The 18172-nt window shown below is 38.0% G+C and overlaps 1 protein-coding gene across 2 annotated transcripts in view; it reads left to right on the forward strand.

The window, feature by feature from the left end:
- Window positions 1-18172, forward strand: part of STX18 (syntaxin 18) — a 135497-nt gene that overhangs the window by 109241 nt on the left and 8084 nt on the right. For both annotated transcript variants that reach the window (XM_027836249.1, XM_027836250.1), the window contains one exon: window positions 8695-8783. In XM_027836249.1, the coding sequence (XP_027692050.1) occupies window positions 8695-8783 (89 nt within the window). The remainder of the gene's footprint in view (window positions 1-8694; window positions 8784-18172) is intronic.

Here is an 18172-nt window from a genome sequence, read left to right on the forward strand (position 1 = left end):
CCTTTTTGTACTCATCACTTTAAATCAATTCAACTTTTGTCAGAAATGGTGATTAATAAAGATCAGTATCTGCTTCTTTTTCATTTTCATTTTTTTGCATCAGCAGCTATTTTGAATGGGTAAGTTTGAAGTCATTGTAATCATTTGCAGTTTCTTCTCAATATTACCCTTTCTCCTAATTGGATATTGATTTTTGAACTTTGTTCTAATTAATCAGTCAGTAAACATTTATTAGGGTAGTTAGGTGGTGCAGTGGATAGAGTGCTAGGCTTGGAGTCGGGAAGACTCGTCTTTATGAGTTCAAATCTGGCCTCAGACACTTACTAGCTGTGTGACCCTGGGCAAGACACTTAACCCTATTTGCCTCAGTTTCCTCATCTGTAAAATGAGCTGGAGAAGGAAATGGTAAACCACTGTAGTATTTTTGCCAAGAAAACCACAGATGGGGTCACGAAGAGCCAGATATGACTGAAAAACGACTGTACAATGAAAAACATTTAAGTGCCTACTATGTGCCTAATTAAGTGCTTAGACACTGCTAAGCCTTTGGATACAAAAAAGGTAAAATTCAATCCCTGCCCTCAAGGAGCTCACAGTCTACTAGAGGAGAGACAACATGCAAATAACTATGTACATACAAGCTGTATGCAGAATAATTTAGAAGTAATCAGCAGTGGGAAGGCACTAAAATTAAGAGGGATCAGAAAAGACTTCCTTAGAAGGGAGAGTTTATCTAGGATTTGAAGGAAGCCAGGGATGCAGAGAGGCTTCTTGAGAAAGGAGGAGAGCATTCCAGACATGAGAGATAGCCAGTGAAAATGTCTGGCATGTTCAAGAAACATCATGGAGGCCACTGTTACTGGATGGAAGAGTACAAGGAAGAGGGGAGTATAAAGTGTAAGGAGACTGGGAAGGTAGGAGGAGCCAGGTTATGAATGGTTTTGAATGCCAAACGAAGAATTTTCCATTTGATCCTGGAGAGATAACCAGGAGTCACTCGAGTTTTTTGAGTGTGAGGTAGGGGAAGGGGAGACTAGGGAGAGGGGTGTGACATAGACTGCACACCAACTGCTACTTCAGATATTACTCCCACATCAGTAACCAATATCCTGTCTGTAAGGCAAAAAATGGTAAATACTGTTTACAAAGCCAAAGGTGGAGTGTTAATGAGTAGGGAGTATTTAGCAATATTAAAAGCTGTGGAGAGGTTATGGCAGATGAGGACTGAGACAAGACTATCAGACTTAGCAATTAAGAGATTGTTGATAACTTTGGAGAAAACAGTTTTAGTTGAATGATTGGTCTGCAAGTCAGATTTTAAGGGGCTGAGAAGTGAGTGGGAGGTGAAGAAATAAATGCAGTAAATGTAGATGGTGTTTAACAGTGTAAGGGAAAAGATGTAGAAGATGATTGCTTTAAGGAATGACAAGACCAAGTGGACTTTTCTTTTCTTTTTTTTTTTTTTTTTTTTAGTGAGGCAGTTGGGGTTAAATGACTTGCCCAAGGTTACACAGCTAGTAAGTGTCAAGTGTTTGGTCTGAGACCAGATTTGAACTCAGGTCCTCCTGACTTCAGGGCTGGTGCTCTATCCACTGCGCCACCTAACTGCCCCTAGACTTTTCTAAAGGCTAGAATAGAATGGAGGATGTTTGTACTCAGTGATTGAGGGGACACAAGGGGAAGGAGAGATAGAAGATGAGCAAGGGAATAATTCATAAGGCAAGCTGCTATAGGAGATTGAGAGGATGGGATCAGAGGTGCAGAAAGAGGTGTGTCCAAGCGAAGGACCCCCTCCTCCTCAGAAACACAGTAAATGAGAGGAAGATCATTGAAGAGGTAGAGAGGTTTTGTGGAATAGAGAAGTGAGTAATAGAGCTCATGGCAGATGACCTCTTTAAAAAAAAAATATTGGCACTTTTTATTTTGATCCAACATAATGCTCCTTAACAAGCACCCAAACAAAACTTCCTAGAAGTGTATCCTCCTAAAACCAGCTCATTGTTGACAGAAAGGAAAAAGAAGGAAGTGTCCCTTAACTTGGATGGTATTTGTTATTCTATTTGACTGAGTTTTGTTGTGTTTCAACATTCACTTTCTTTGCATTGTTACAAACATTACACGTATTTTTGTCTTGGCACGGCTTCTTTCACTGTCATTTTATATGTGTCTTCCTGTGTTTCTCTGAATTCTTCATTTGCCATTCCTTACAGTGCAATCATATTCTATTCCATTTGTACACTGTAGTTTATTCAGCTGTTCCCCATTGCTTGGACATGTATTTTGTTTCCAGCTTTTTGTTATTAGAAATAATGCTTCTCTGAATATTTTTTGGGCATGAGTCCTTTCTTGCTGTCAGGAACCTCTGTAGAGCATATTTCCAGTAGTGGCATCTCTGGATTAAAGAGTATGAACAGTTTAGTGACTTTTGAATAATTCTAGCAATTTATAGCTATGCCAGCGGTTAATTAGCAGATCTCAATTTCTAAGAAAAAGTTTTCCTGATTATTCTTTACTTTAGTCATTTCCCTCAATTGATCCCTTCTTTGAAACAAAGAAAAAGAATTAAGCGACTCTGTCTGACAGCATATGCATCATTCTTTTCTCATAGTCCTTCATTGCTACCATGAGGAGAAAATTGTATTTTGTTACTTGCTCTCTGGTACCAACTAATCTAATCCAACTAATTAGCAACTAATCTAGGTTCAGTTTCCTTTTAGTGTTATTTTTCTTTTATAATAATTTATAGGTTGTTCCCCTGGTTCTGCTTTCTTTGCTTTGTATCAATTCATGTAAAAGAATATGGACTTCACGTGTAAGTAAACTCCTAGATAAGAAAACTAGCTACCAATTCAAGTCAGCACCTTCTGTAATTCTTAATCTTATAGAGTTGCTTGGAGTACTTAGAAGTTAAGTGATTTGTCCAGGATCACACTGCCAGCATGTGTCAGAGGCATAACTGGAACCCAGGTCTTACTAACTTTGAGGCCACCTTTATATCCACTAAACCAAGCTTTTTCATAGTTCATACAAGTCTTCCCTTATTTCTCTGATTTCTTATATTTGTCCTTTTAGATTAAATTATCTTTGTATACCACAATTTGTTCAGGCATTCCCCAGTTGATCGCCACTTAGTCTCTTGTGTTCAGTGGCTTGGGAATAGGAAGCGAGAAGATGGATAGTTGGATAATCCAGAGTTAAGATTAATGGAGTGTAAATGACAGTAGGTCAGGAGGGCAAGGGAGTGAAATATAATTGAGTGAGTCAAGACTGAAGAGAGGAACTCAAGGGCCGAACAAGGGTGATAGACTTGGGAGAAATGGAGAGACTGAGCGTTGCAGTAATGTTGGGTAATTTTAGTGGTAGTAAGGCCAAGGCAAAGACAGAAGGACAAGAAATTATTATCAGAGAGGGGTATTTCAGAATTGTGATGCTGGCACTTAGGAGTAGTGGTTATGCTGAAGGCATCCTGGTAGATGATTTTGGTAGAGTATGATTATGTGGTTGTGAGTTGAGAAAGTTGATGAACTGGGAGACTATGGGGTTTGATAGGACATCAAAAATTCCCAGTTTTGGTTGGGAATGAGTTAGAAAGGAATACCATGTGCCAGGTACTGAACTACTTGAAAAAGCAGAATGAATGACCTGGATGGATCACAACAGCAAAGATCTGAATGATAGAAGACAGATGGCACGAACCACAAAAGAGGAGGAGCTGTGGAGCAGTGGTAGCAGAGGACAGTCTAGAAGTGTCAGTGGGAATCCAAGAGTATGCCAACACCTCTTATTCCAGTGTATCTAGGGAGATGAGAGAAGAATCAGCTTGTAGAGGCAAATTCAGAGGTACAGTACTTTCTGGAGAGAGTGGGATTTTCATGAGCATAATATAGAAAGAATGTGAAAAGAGGGGGGCAGAATGAAGAGGCTTTTGCTAATAATAAAGCAGGAGTTCCAAAGGGCAGAAGAAGAGATAATGAAAAGGACTGGGGTGTGGTAGGATTAAGGTGAATAGAGTTCCGTAAGACACATTTCCTAACACAGGAAGGGGGTTTTACCCCAAGAGATGATCCTTGATCTCCCAATAGCATTTACTCTTTATACTAGTCATCTAGCACTTAGCATATTTATTTTACATACTTAACTCTTTTCTTAGCAATATTTCTCCATGATATAGTCTTTCTATCCCAGAGGAGCTTTCCAAGGTGCAGTATGGGGTCAGAGGCTTCATTACAGGAGGAAGATTGAGGGCTCAAGATGCAGTTTCCCTGCTATCTTATTAGAGCCCTCCCTCCCTGTCCTCCCGGAAAGGGGATTGGGACTCTTTAATTTCTTGGGTAAAGGGCTTGCCAAAGGTCACATGGCTAATAATTGGCAGGATTGGGATTTCCCTATCATGTTTGAAGTGCCATGGGCGTCCAGAAAGCTGTCTTTCTTTTGCAGAAACAAAGTACCTCAGTTTCTAGATACTGTGTGGATCAGAATCCTTCAGAACTGTAGCTCATGAGCTCTAGTGATGTGTTTACTTTTACAGGTCAGTCAATGTGTCAAGACACAATTAGTTCAAAGCAAATATATCTAATACAATTCTGTAGTAATAAATATAGCATCAGAACATTCTCCGCTCTCTTTATGAATATACTTTCAGTTGATTTTTTTTTATACCCACATGCAAGATTTTTCATAGGACATTATAGGGATGAGGAATACACAGAGCATTAACTTAGGTGGTCAATACACCAGTGTAAAGAGATACACATTCAGGGAGTATTCATACCTAGAGTAAACACATGGATGGGTGATACATGCATCTAGCACCACAGAGCCACTGATGACTGCTGATGTTGTCACTATGCTTCTCTCTTCCAGGCCTGCTTGCATTTCTGCTTATTTTAGATGGGTATCAATTCTCTGCTTATTTATTCTCAACTGATCTTCAGCTGCACCCCTTTTGCTTCATATTCTGTCCACCATCCACTGACTATGCTGTGGTTAGTAAGTTTCTCATCTTAGGGAAAACTTCTGCTTTTTTATCCTCTCACTCTGCTGAATTAGCTCTCTTCTGTAGCTGAGGTGCTATCTTGGTAGCCACCTGTGTCTCTGGCCACCATCCATTGGGAAATGCTATTATGGTTAGTAAGCCTCTTCACAGTTATCTCAGCCAGTGGCTATTCAACTGTTCCCATCAGCTAAGCTTTCTCTGCTTTTTGGATTCCTTACTCCTCTGCCATGTCCTTTACCTCCAGTTCATCTCTTATATCTAATTTCTGATAAGAAATTCATTATTTTTGCAAGTGTACACCAGTGTATTTAATCATTTTTACCCATTATTCCCATTTCTCTCATACTATTTTTAAAAATAAATTTATTATTGCTATCTTTTTTTTTATATCACCTAGATTTCACACTGTATCCCCGCTTTAATGCTTTCCTAGAGAACCATTTATTTTTTAAAGAATAGAGATAAGAACAGGGGTGGGGGGGAGAGGTTAAGCAAAAATAACCAACATATCAAAAAATATTATATGCAATGTCTTCCTCCAACTCTCCAAATAAGTTTGAATGTCCGTTTATATCTCTTTGCTGTGACCAAAAAAGCTTGATCATTGTAATATTACAACATTGCATTTTTATTGTGGCCTGGATGTTCTTTCTGTTTACATTGTTGTAGTCATTTTGTATGTTGTTTTCTTAGTTCTGCTTATTTCACTTTCTCTTACTTCATTTGTCTTTCTGTGCTTCTCTGTATTCATGTTATTCATAGTTTGAGCATCTTATTGCATAGTGATATTCCAGTACAATCACTTACTTAGTGATATTGCAGTACAATCAGCTACTTAATCATTCCCACATTGATGGTCATCTACTTTACTTCCATTCTTTGCTACTACAAAAAAAAATGTTACTATAAATATTTTGGTGTTTGTGTGGACTTTCTTTTTGTTATTAATCTCCTTGGTGTATGTGCCTCACAGTGAAATCTATGGGACGAAGGGAATGGACATTTTAGTTACTCTATTATCAGTTCCAAATCCTTTCCAAAATAGTTGGACCAATTCACAACTTTACCAAGAGAACATTAATGTGCCTATCTTTCTGTGGTCCTTCCAGCATTGATTATCTGTATCTTTTGTCATCTTTTCCAATTTGCTGGATGTGGATGACACCTCAAAGTTGTTTTGATTTGTATTCCCCTAATTATTAGGGAGTCGGAGCATTCTTTCATATGTTTAATAGTTTGCAGTTCTTTTGTGGATTATTTATTCATATCCTTTGACCACTTATCTATTGGGGAATGGCTTTTGGTCTAATATATTTTTATTAGTTGTCTATTTATCTTGGATATAAGACACATATCAGAGATATTTGATATAAAGATTTTTTCAAGTTGACTTCTTCCTTTCTACTCATAGTTACATTGATATTGTTCATGCAAAAGCTTTTCAGTTGACACTCAAAGTCTTAGCTTTCTGTGGCACTTAGAGGTTAAGTACTAATTGTACTTTCATTCATAGTCATACTCACTGGTCATGGTGTGATCCTTCTACCATCACCACTCAGCAACCTCTCTTCTTTTGAACAGGAAACACACTATTCAAATTTATCCCCCCATATAGATCCTCATAATTGTTCTCTCTCTACCAGTTGGTTGACACTGGCACATTCTCATTCTTTCCTCAATTAATGCAGTACCTGACTTTCCACCCCAACTTCTGTCCTCATAATAGACGACTTCAGTATACATATTTTTCTGCCTCAAATACACAAAACTTCCCATTTCCTCAGTCTACTAAATTCCCATGATCCTTTCCTCTAATCCTCCTAAACTATAACAGAGATGTCCGTACACTTGATTTTCCCATCACCCACAAGTGTTCTCCATCTATATCCATGGACTATGAAATTACTTTATTTACCATCCTCTAGTATCACTTCAACTTTCCCTATTTGTTATGACCCCATACCCTATTCTTGATCCTTACCATGATCTTCAATCCATCTACCTCACAGTTCTTTCTCAGACCTGGAAACTGGCTACACTGACCTTCCTTCCTTATCTTGACTCCTTGGTAAATCATTTCAACCCTACATTATCCTCTACACTTGAATCACTTGCCACTTTGTCTTAATCACTACTCCTGCTTTACCAAACCCCAACCTTTGATCCTATCCTACCTACTTTACTTCTATTCACATGTTGAACAGAAATGGAGAAAATCACAAAACCCTGCTAACTGGGTCTACTACAATTTACCTTACTCTCAACCAGACGCTGTAGGAAAGAGATCCTTTTACACCTCCCCAATAGATTCACTATTTCACTCATTCATCTTAGCAGCTATGCCAAATCTTTTCATCTCTTCTCTAATCTTCTATGACCTGCTACCCTCTCAGCTGAGTACCTTAACCTCATACTTTACCCATTCACTAAGAGCTCCCTTTTCGCTGCTGCTTTATCTCATGACTCTCAAACATCTTCCCCCACTATCTCCTCTATCCCGAATTCTGATCCTTTCTCCTCTAGTAGATTGCCCCAACACTTTCACTCTGTCTTCTCTCTCTCTCCCCCCCTCCCCCCACCCCCCCACCCTCCCTTCCTGTCTTCCTCCTTCCTTCCCTCCCTGTTTCCTCTACCCACCTTCTCTCTCCTTTTCCCTCTCTCTCCTACCCCCATCTCTTCCCTTCATCTATGACATTTCATCTTAGTACTCTGTGCCTTTCACTGACTTTTTCCATGCCTGGAATTCTCTCCCTTCCCATCTCTGCCTACTGGCTTTCTTCAATACTCAGCTCAGATTTCACCTTCTGTAGGAAGCTTTTCCCAATTCCTCCTCCACTGCTAGTCCTTTCCTTCCATTTATGGTGTATGTAACTGGCATGCACAATTTTTCACATGTTGTCTCCTTAGGATGTGAGCTCCTTGAGGATGGGGACTTTTTTCCCTTTGTATTCCTGGCACTTAGCACAGTGTCTGCCACATAGTAAACACTTAATAAATGCTCATTGACTTGCCAAGTGACTTATTCACAGTCACACAAGTAATATGTGTTAAGTGAGACTTGAACTCAAGTCTTTCTGATTCTGAAACTAACTTTACTCACTATGCCATTCGACTTCTCTTTATGCTTTTTTTTTTTTTTTTTTTTGGTGCAATAGTCTTCAATTAAATTTTTTTAGCCACTCCCTGGTTGTTGGAACTAAGAAATGGATCTGGTAAAAAACAACAACAGCAAAAAAGTTGTGTTTTGCTGTTTTGTTTTTTTTTTTAAGTGGAGAGAGGAGGACAAAATGAATTTTAGAATTGACTATTAAAAATATACACTAAGTATATTTGGATACTCGTATACATTTAATTTAAATAACCCCCTAGGAAAGGTTTTTTTTTTTATATAGTCACTTAGATCAACTAAAAAAATTCTTTTTTCTCTAATAAGACTGTGATTTTTAAATTTTATACATTTTTTAAAATTTAGTACATAAAAATTATGGAAGAATCATTTTGTGCATATTGTGTACCTGATATCAGCAGTCATCATAATAAATTTTAAAAATTAATCTGTAAAGTTAAATGAATTCCTATATTTTATACACTTAAAATGAATTAACCTGCTTTCCCAGTAATTGCTTTTTTTTTTTTTTTTTTTTGCTATATACCAGTATCAAATGTTTTGAGTCAATCTCTATGTATTTTCTTCGTAGATAAGAATTTGACAGAGGCTCAGTCTAATTTTGGACTGTGGGGAGATGGCAGAGGTGAAGATGAGTTGTCCCCAGAAGAAATACAAGTGGTAATTTTATTCTATATTTTGTCATTTATTTTTAACAAATATTTGGAAGAGAATAGAGCATTAAGTAAAAATTCTTAAACATGATTTTCTTTTTATATTGAGTAGATGAATAATGAATATTTTAGATAAAAGCTTCCACTTGGTTTTTAAATTTTTATTGTGCGATTAGAATTAAATCTTCTCTCCCCTGAGGCATTATTATGTCATGGAGGTGACCCTAGGCTCTTGAAGGCTATACTAGTAGAACACTAGCTCTCACAAGTCCTGTCAATCTGGATAGGCTTTGAACCACAGGCCTGATGATCAGTCTTGTATGTGATATTCAAAGATCAGCCTATTAATTGTGGAGAGGCTCTTCACTAATGATTTGTTCATGGGGTGATGAATTTTGTGACACACAATGTGTCATGTAGCCATGTGATCTGCATTGATAGTGGGAGAACCATATCAATGAAATCAAAGATCTTCTGAAGTATAGCCTTATAATTAAAATGGTACCCTCTGTAGGATTATTGTACTAATAATATATGACTTCTTAATAGTAAAATATTCTTCCAGTTTAAATGGTTTTTGCTGCTGTTACTTTTTAATCGATCAAATTGTCTTATATTGATAATGTGAAAAAAGAATAAGTAATGTTTGGATAATTAAAAACAAACCCACATATATTTATTTTAAGTGTGAATTTTAAATTCTTTTATCTCTATTCTCTGATTATTAATTAAGTTCATATCTTTTGGAAGCTTTTGCAGAAATCAATAGCACTGGCATGAGCCCAGTTTTAGGTATCGTGTCAGCTTTTTTTTTAAATCATGTGCCTTTTTATACCTCATTCTTGCACTGATATAGGAAAAAACATCTCTAATTAATCTAACTGTAATTAGGAACAGATATTTACTAGACAAAAGATTGTCAGTTGAATTAATGTCCTAAAGACTCACCAAGCACAAAAGATACAAAGGCAAATGTGATATAGCCCCTTCCCTCAAAGAGTTTACAGTCTATCAAGGGGAAACAACATGTACATATACAGAATTAGGTATAAGATAATTGGGGAAGAAGGCAGTAGCCACTGTTTTCATGCAGAAGGTGGTGCTTAAGCTGAGTTTTGAAGAAAGTTAATGATTCTCAGAAGCCTAGGTGAAGAAAAATGCATCCCAAGCACTGAGTAAGAAGGACCATCTGGCTAGCCCATGGAATTGCAGGAAGGAAGATAATAGAATGCCAAGATTAAGAACTTAGGGAAGAGAAGAATGTTTGTGTCCTGTAAAGAACTAGGAAAATTCGGAAGAGGGGTGGGCTTTACAGGGGAAGTGAGGAGGAAGATAATAAGTTCTGTTTTGTACATGCTGAGGTTGAGATATCTGTGGGACATTGATTTTGAAATCTTCAGTCAGCAGTTTATGATGTGAGAGTGGCATTCAAAAGAGAGATAACTGGACATGTAGATCTGGTAAAAATCTTTATAGAGACGAAAATTGCCCCCATGAGAGCTGATGAGATCTCTAAGTAAGAAAATTTTATAAAGAGAAAAAAGAAGAGAGGCTAAGACAGAGTCTTGGGCTATTCCCAAAATTCATAGACATTAACATAGATGAAAAATAGTCTATCTTTTCTCAGCGAAGTCTGAGGCAAGGTCCTTAGCTAAAAGGGTTGGAGGATGGAGTTTTTGTGGTGGTATTTATCAAGGAATCACCTATGTTCTTAACAGATTCACGGATTACATTTTGTTAAAGGAGAACTTTTAAGACGGAGTGTAATGCTATGCTTTTTTACGATCCACAGCCAATAAACACAGCAGGATCTGGCATTTTCTAAACCTTTAAGTCAGTAGGGGTGGTGGGGGGAGGCAAGAAAAGGGGAAGCCTACTTGTTTCCTCCTCATTTTCATTATGGATACTCTCAATATGTGCATGGGCCATTTTCATAAAAATTTCATTGAGACAAGCGAGTTGTCATGTATCTGTAAATAATTATTTATTTTGGCAGCCAGCTAAAGTGGTAATGTGAAATGTCCTAGCTGAACTCACCTTCCCCAGAATAGATTTAATAATGCACCAGATGAGATGGTGATTACTAAGTACAAAGAAATGCATGAGTAAGTTCCTCCATATAGTCCAAGACTGTAGAAGAAAACATACAGAAGTCTGTGGGCCCTCTGAGCAAGGATATTCCAGAAGAATTGCAGGGGAGAAGGATTGGGGAGCTGGAACCTGCCTTGGTTATTAAATGGAAAGTGAATCCCTAGCCCATCAGAGCTGCAGCAGCATTTGGGCACCCTATGAAACTTGAAGGTACTATATTGTTGGAGGTACAGCAGGAGGCAAGGCCAGTTACTGGTGGGTGAATATCTGGGAGGCAAGATGGCAGCCTTCTAGGAAGCCTTAGATTAGCGCATCTCCCTCATCCAATCAGGGCCATAGCCAGAGACAGAATCAACTTCTAGTCAATAATTACATGTGGAGAAGGGGAGAGAAATGGGGCCAAGGTCAGCACTTGTATTAGCAACCATGAAATAAGGCAGAAACTAGGGAATGCAGCTGAAGGCAGGGCCTGGTCCCAGTCATTCTGTCCAGGACAGTAGGGCAGCACCAGTGACATCCAGACTGGTAGGAACTGTGAGAGGATAGTACCCAGTTCTTCTATTAAATTTTAAGGCAGGAACTGAGGCTAGACATGTGATTAAACAGAAATTTGAATACAGTGAAGGTGAAGAAAAGTCTAAGAAGTGACCTAGAAGAGAGTAACTCCACAGTCAGTGTAAGTAGAACCTCAAGAAAATAAAATAATTTTTGGCTCCAAAGACTTCAAGAGTGAGAGTGTTGCAGTCTGAGAAATTTTGACCCTCAAGGACCATAGTATAGGACAAGGTCATCTAGAATGAATTCATAGACTGAAGCATTCTTTTAAGTCAAAGTGGCAAAGATTTATTGTTACGCTATTCAGTGGGCAAGGATTCTCAAGGAACTTGTCACAGTGGGCTGAGCTCCTTAGGGAACTTGCACCCTAACAGGAATGCTGCTAAAGCTTATATAGGAAAAGTAATGGGTTATGTGGCAAGTATGCTAATTAGGTGATAACATACAACCTTAGTCACAGGCGTCATTCCCTACTGGAAACCAGGGAGGGGGGTTTCCTAAGGAGTGTGTTTTTGGTTTGTTATGTCTGAAACAAGATAGCTTAAGGAGCTGAGGTCTATAGCTTGACCTCTGGGTTGTATCCGGTAACGGTGGGCATCATACTTGATAGTTCTGCTGGTATAAGATAGTCTTGTTCATACAAGGGAAATTCTACAGAGGTCAGCTTGTTCTTGTAACAGGGAGAGATAGTTTGCCTCACTGGGCCCACTCACGAGTTATTGCTAGAGATAGGGTCCTTGGGCTGGAGGAAAGCTGCCAGGGATAGTGTTTCTGAGGCCAGGGATAAATTGGGGTCCAAGCACAGGCACGCAAGCACCCCATCAGGAGGATAGATAGAATGAGTGAGCAAGCTAGCATTTATTAAGTGCTTACTATTTGTTAGGGTCATGTGCTAGTGATAGAAATAAAAGCAAGTAAAACAATCCCCATCTTCAAGGAACTTACATGCTAATAGAGGGAAGACAGCACATAAAGTGGTACTGGAAAGCAGGGCGGGGAGGAAGAGGACTCACATGAGGGCATGGGGAAGTGACTACATCAAGTTATGTAGAGTACTGGGCCCTAACAAGATAAGGCTAAAAGCTCCCCTGTCAGAGCTGTTGGAGCCAGGGGCTCCATGTTTCTAAATGAAAAGTTCAGGATTCTCAATGAAAAAAAAAAATGAAGCAAACAGTAAATGAAATTAGAGTTCTTAAAGAAAGATTTGGAAGCAGGATAGCTTGGAAAAGAAGACAGAAAACTTTACCTAAGTAGTAGACTCAATAATGAAAAAATAGAACAAATGGAACAGAACTCGATGATTCAGTTAGGCAACAAATATTAGAATAAAATCAAAGACTAAAAGGTTTGAAGAACATATATCTACCATCAAAAACAACTGACCTGAAAATTAGATTGAAAGGTGATAATTTTAGCATCACTGGACTCCCTGAAAACTATGACCAAATTTTTAAAAATGGATATCATAATTCAAAAAATTATAAAAGGAAACTGCTCAGATTAGTTAGAAGCAGAGGTAAAGTGAAAATAAGAAAAACTCACCAGTCTTCCAATAGAAGCACCAGATTAAAAACACACAAGAACTTCATAGCCAAAATCTAGAGCTTTCAGTTCCAAGAAAAAATACTGCAAGCAGTCAGAAGGAGTTCAAGTAACAAGGAATCAGTCAGAATCACTCAAGACTATGCCACAGCAACTTTGAAGAAGGGGAAATCATGGAATATATTTCAAAAGGCGAAAGAAAAATATTTAAAATCAAGAATAATTTATCCAGACAAATTGGTTATAATTCTGCAGGAGAAAATGAACCTTTATTAAAATAGAGACCATTCAAACATTCCTAATGAAAATACCAGAGTTGGGTATAATCTTTGAAATGCAAAAAGACAAGAGAAACCTAGAAAGGTAAATACATTTGAAGAAATGGAAGGGATAATGATGACCACATGTTCATATTCTAACAAAAATCTCATTGTTTTTGAGCATCATTTAGGAAGTCAGGAAAGAAATATGCACACAGGGTGTGGTTTTGTTCTGTTTTGTTTGTTTTAATAGAGGAAATAAAAGAGGGGGGAAAGGAATATACTAGGGAATTGATGAGGCTTTTGGGAAAGGAATTTACTATTTCTCATAATTGAGATATGCCAGAAGAATACCAACACAGAGAAAGTGAAAGTAGATGTCTCATGAACTCTTCACTCTTATCTGAACTGTGCAAAGGAAGGGTGAACACAATACAGAGAAACTGATATAGAAATATATTCAGTTAAACAGGAAAGCAGGTAGGAATAAGCAGAGGGTTGTTTAAGAAAAAGGATAGAGTTGGGGATGGACTAGTCACAAAACAAACCAGCTTTAGAGAGCAAATTATAAAAGGGTTATTTTCAGTAGGTTCTTTTTCAAATTACAGATGTTTTTTAAAAGATTATTCTGCTCCCACTATATCCCTCTCTCCAAGTGAGCAAATTATAAAACAAAAATATATATCCCTCAAAATGTAGCCCATAGTCTGGCAAAACATTCTTGGAAGTTCTCATTTGCAGCTTTCATTTGACTGGAATACTAACTATGGGAAGAGGAGTGTGTTGAATATGACTGGAAAGCTAGAAATTAGGTGTCACTATAAAATAACACCATTGATTTTTTTAGGGAGCTAATGATCAGACTTTGCCAGTGGAGGGAAGAAAGTTATCTTATTTGTCTGGTTTACTTGATTACCAGATTACCTGGTTAACTTGCCATGTTTTGGCTAGACTCATACTGTTCTTTCTAATCCCAGGTAGAGTCCAAAGAAAACCATTCTGGTTTCAGAAACTAACAAACCACTTTTAGCCTTATAGGAAAAAAAATTTTTTTTAACCATCATGCTGGGGTACATAAGTAGAATCAATGAAACAACAACCATTTATTAATGCTTCTTATGAGCCACATTCCATGCTAAGTGTTGGGGATATAAACAAAAAAAAACCACACAGCTCCTACCTTCAGGGAGCTTCCATTCTAACAGGGGAGAGGCATATATAAAGTACACACAAAGAAGGTAGAAAGTGACCTTTGAAGACAAGGCTCTAGCAGCTGTGGGACCATTAAGTACTTCCTACAAGACACATTGTGCTGAGAGTTGGGGGTAAAGAAGCAGAGCTTTCCAGACATAGATGACAGCCAGTGAAAAGTTAGGGAAGTAGGAGATTGAGTGTCTTGTGTTAGAATCAAGCAAAGCAGTCAGTGTGACTGTACCAGCAGGGAGTGGAGGAAGACTGGAAGGAGAAGGAAAGGCCAGGTTATTAAGATCATTCAGTGCCAAACACAGTTGTGTTTGAGGCTAACGGTAAAAGGAGTTCTTGGAGTTTATTGAATAATGAGGTGACATGATCAGAACTGTGCTTTTGGAAAATCACTTTGGGATCTGATTGGTCAGATAGAGTGATTGATACTGGTTCTTTGTATCCAGCATGATAATTTAACTAAATGCATGAGAAACTTTTTTTGCAATAATATGTATGTGTACATCAGTGGTATTTAATTTGTTTGCAGTACTTTGAGCTTAAAAAAACCAGACACATCCCTTAAATCAACAGGAAGCGATATGGTGATATTCTAATTAAGTTCAATTCAACAAGTTATATGTCAGGACCAATGCTACACTGTCTTCAAGGAGTTTATAACCTAATTAGGAATGGAAACTTTATGCAGAAATAGCTACAAAGCAGCATGTGATAAGCGCAGAAGATAGAGCCAAAAGTACTATGAGCGAAAGGAAAAAAATCATTTTACAGCCAGAGGGTCAAAGAAGACTTCATAGAGAAGGTGGCAGATGTGTTAGATCTTCATGAGGCAGTGATGGGGGAAAGCAGTCCATTCCAGACAAGACATGTATTTTGAGGGGGGAAAAACCAGTTGAATAAAGCCTAGAAACAGCCTGATGTAGATTAGTTCTAGTAATGTTAGTTGATTTGATGTGGGAGGTTCAACCTCTCCTCTCCCCTCTAAGTGATTATTTGAAAACAACAGGACTTTCTTATACTTTTATTGACTTATTGAAAATATTTTGGCTTTAAGGCTATAAGGCAGAAGTGTTTTGTGACAGGCTATTTAATGTTTCTTTAACTTCTTCCTTAATTAGGAATACTAGCGAAGTATCATATCTTACAGTCTGGCTAACCAAAACTTTGTTTAAAAAACTCAACCCTGGAAATGAAAACTAAGAAATATTGTGTAAGTTGCACTATTGGTTTTAAATTGGAATGTGTTGTAACAAACTGTGCCTATAATTCACAATCAGTGTTTCCAGATTCTCCCTTGGGGTAATATAATGAATTAAGCCCTGCAACAGCAATTTAATTCATTATGTCACCCATAGGAGGGATCATTACATAGTCCAAAATGGTTGCAGGCTATTGTATGATTTGCACAGTAAATTTCAGCTTGTTACCCACAGTAAAGATATATTAATGGTCTAGAGTTAGCATAAGCATATGTCTTGTGGTTGAATGGAACAAAATTGTTTTCTGATGTTATTAGTAGTAAAAATGTCTGATTTTCCTAAACTTTTCATTTTATTTGTCTAAGTGAAACCACATCTCTTCATTGATGGATTAGGACAATTAAAAAAGCACACATGTTATTTTTATTCATTAAATTCAGGATAAACAGTATATAATTTGTCACATTGTTCTATCTCTTCTCAACTTTTATTCAGTTGAATTTTTCTCATAGCCTATTATCTTGCAACCTAAATAATTCATCATTTTAAACAGCAGAGATATTAAGCAACAGGAGCTGTTGGGCAGAGGAGGAGGGAGTCCTCCAGCTTAAGACTTATTCCAAAGATGGGGGAGGGAATTTTTTCTTTAACTGAGAAGGGATTTAATTAGAAAATGTTTTCTTTAATAATATACTCTCAAAGTATGATTTTGGTCTTTAAATTAGACAATGAGCCTTTTAACATATTAATAGGGGGTCTTCCCTTCAATGGTGGATATTCATGAAAATGCAGCTTTGTCCTAAATGGAGAGACCCCACGTGAGAGTGCGCCAACCAGCATTGTTTTGTGACAATATCATTAATATGATATAACCAAACTGATTGTATTGTCATTTGACCAGTTTCACATTTAGAACTTTGTGCTTACAGTTAACTGCCCCTGTCATGTCATTTTATCTAAACATCATTTCACCTAACATTGTGCCTTCTTGGAAAAAATGAATGATATTAGGTGGGGCATTCCTCTAGTTCTAGGATCAGAATACCAAAACTGCTACATGGAGACCTAAGACAGGAATTCTGTTACTACCACCCCCCCTTCCCCGAAAAAAAAAGACTGTAAAATGAAGAGATTAGACTAGATGGCCTTTGAGGTGCCATGCTTCTGTAACAAGTGAGGGGGAATGCTTAAGCATTACAACTCAGCTTTGAGATTGCTTGGAAAGATCCTGGTCAACAGCAGACCAGCATGTCAGCAGCAAACATAAAAAAGTTAAGAGTTCTGCACAGTCACACACATGGTAGCTTATAACCTCAGCCAGCCATCAGATACCTAGCCCAAGTCATATTGGGTATGTGCATTTGTCTTTTAACCACTCCTGTTAATCAAGACTGCTGTTATTCATTAGCTTCTACTTCCAAAAAAAAAAAATTCTATCTCAGATTAGATTATGGCCTTGGAGATTAATGAGTTAATCCAGTGACCACTATTTGAAAAGTGGCAATCAAGGTATGCAGGGGACCACTTTAATGATTCCCCATACTGACTAATCATTGCCAGCAGCCATTTGGTTATTGAAACCAGCCAAATTAAAGTAACATTCATTCACATTTATAGAGTACTCTACAGTTTACAAAGCACTTTCCTCACCACAACACTGAGAGAGCTACATGGTCCAAATATATTAAACCCATTTGACCAATAAAGAAACTAGACTCAGTGAAATCAAAGGACTTGCTCGTGAACACAGAGCTATATGAATGGGAGATTATTTGAGAAAGGGGGGAGTGGCCTTTTCTCCAGCCCACATCACTAGCTCTTTTCTTCTGAGATTACTTTCCATTTGTATTGTATCTTGTATGTACAAATTGTCTCCCTCATGAACATGTGAACTCCTTCAGGGCAGAGACCACATTTTTGCTTTTCATGTGTTCCTAGCCTCAGCATGGTTCCTGGTACATAGTGAGCACTTAATAAATGCTTGGTGGGTGACTGACTGACTTGGAGGCTGGTAGATAATCTGTGCCAAGGACTATAGGTAGATGGAATGAATCTCAGAGGAAGAGAAGTTGGTGAATTGTGGTACCATAGTGATGGTCTGTAGTAGCAGGAAATACACCCCCAGGGTCTCCTTCTCCTGCTCCCCTTCCTGATCCCGTGTGTTACGGGGCATGAGAGAAAGAGTACCCAATCATTGAAGGGGGTGGTCAGGTGTCTTCCAGAAGAAACCAGGTTTCCTTGATGGCCAAAAGATGAAAGAAGTGTGAGGCAAAGAGGTGTGAGATGAAGGAAATGTTGTTAACAGTAGACTGGGGATTCCAGAGGGCTCAGTGGGTTGGAAGGGCCGAGGATATGAACAGCAGAATCATAGGACTGAGATGGATTGTGACGCCAGTAATAATAATAGTAGTAGTTGATATTTGTACAAGATTTACGAAGTACTTTATATTCATTCTTTTCATTTGGTCCTCACAACTCAGTGAAGTCAGCACTAGAGGTAGTAGTCTTACTTTACAGTGAGGAAGCTAAGACTCAGCAAGTTTAAG

Source organism: Vombatus ursinus, unplaced genomic scaffold (genome assembly GCF_900497805.2).
Source record: "Vombatus ursinus unplaced genomic scaffold, bare-nosed wombat genome assembly UNPS02014818.1, whole genome shotgun sequence".
Taxonomy (NCBI): Eukaryota; Metazoa; Chordata; class Mammalia; order Diprotodontia; family Vombatidae; genus Vombatus; species Vombatus ursinus.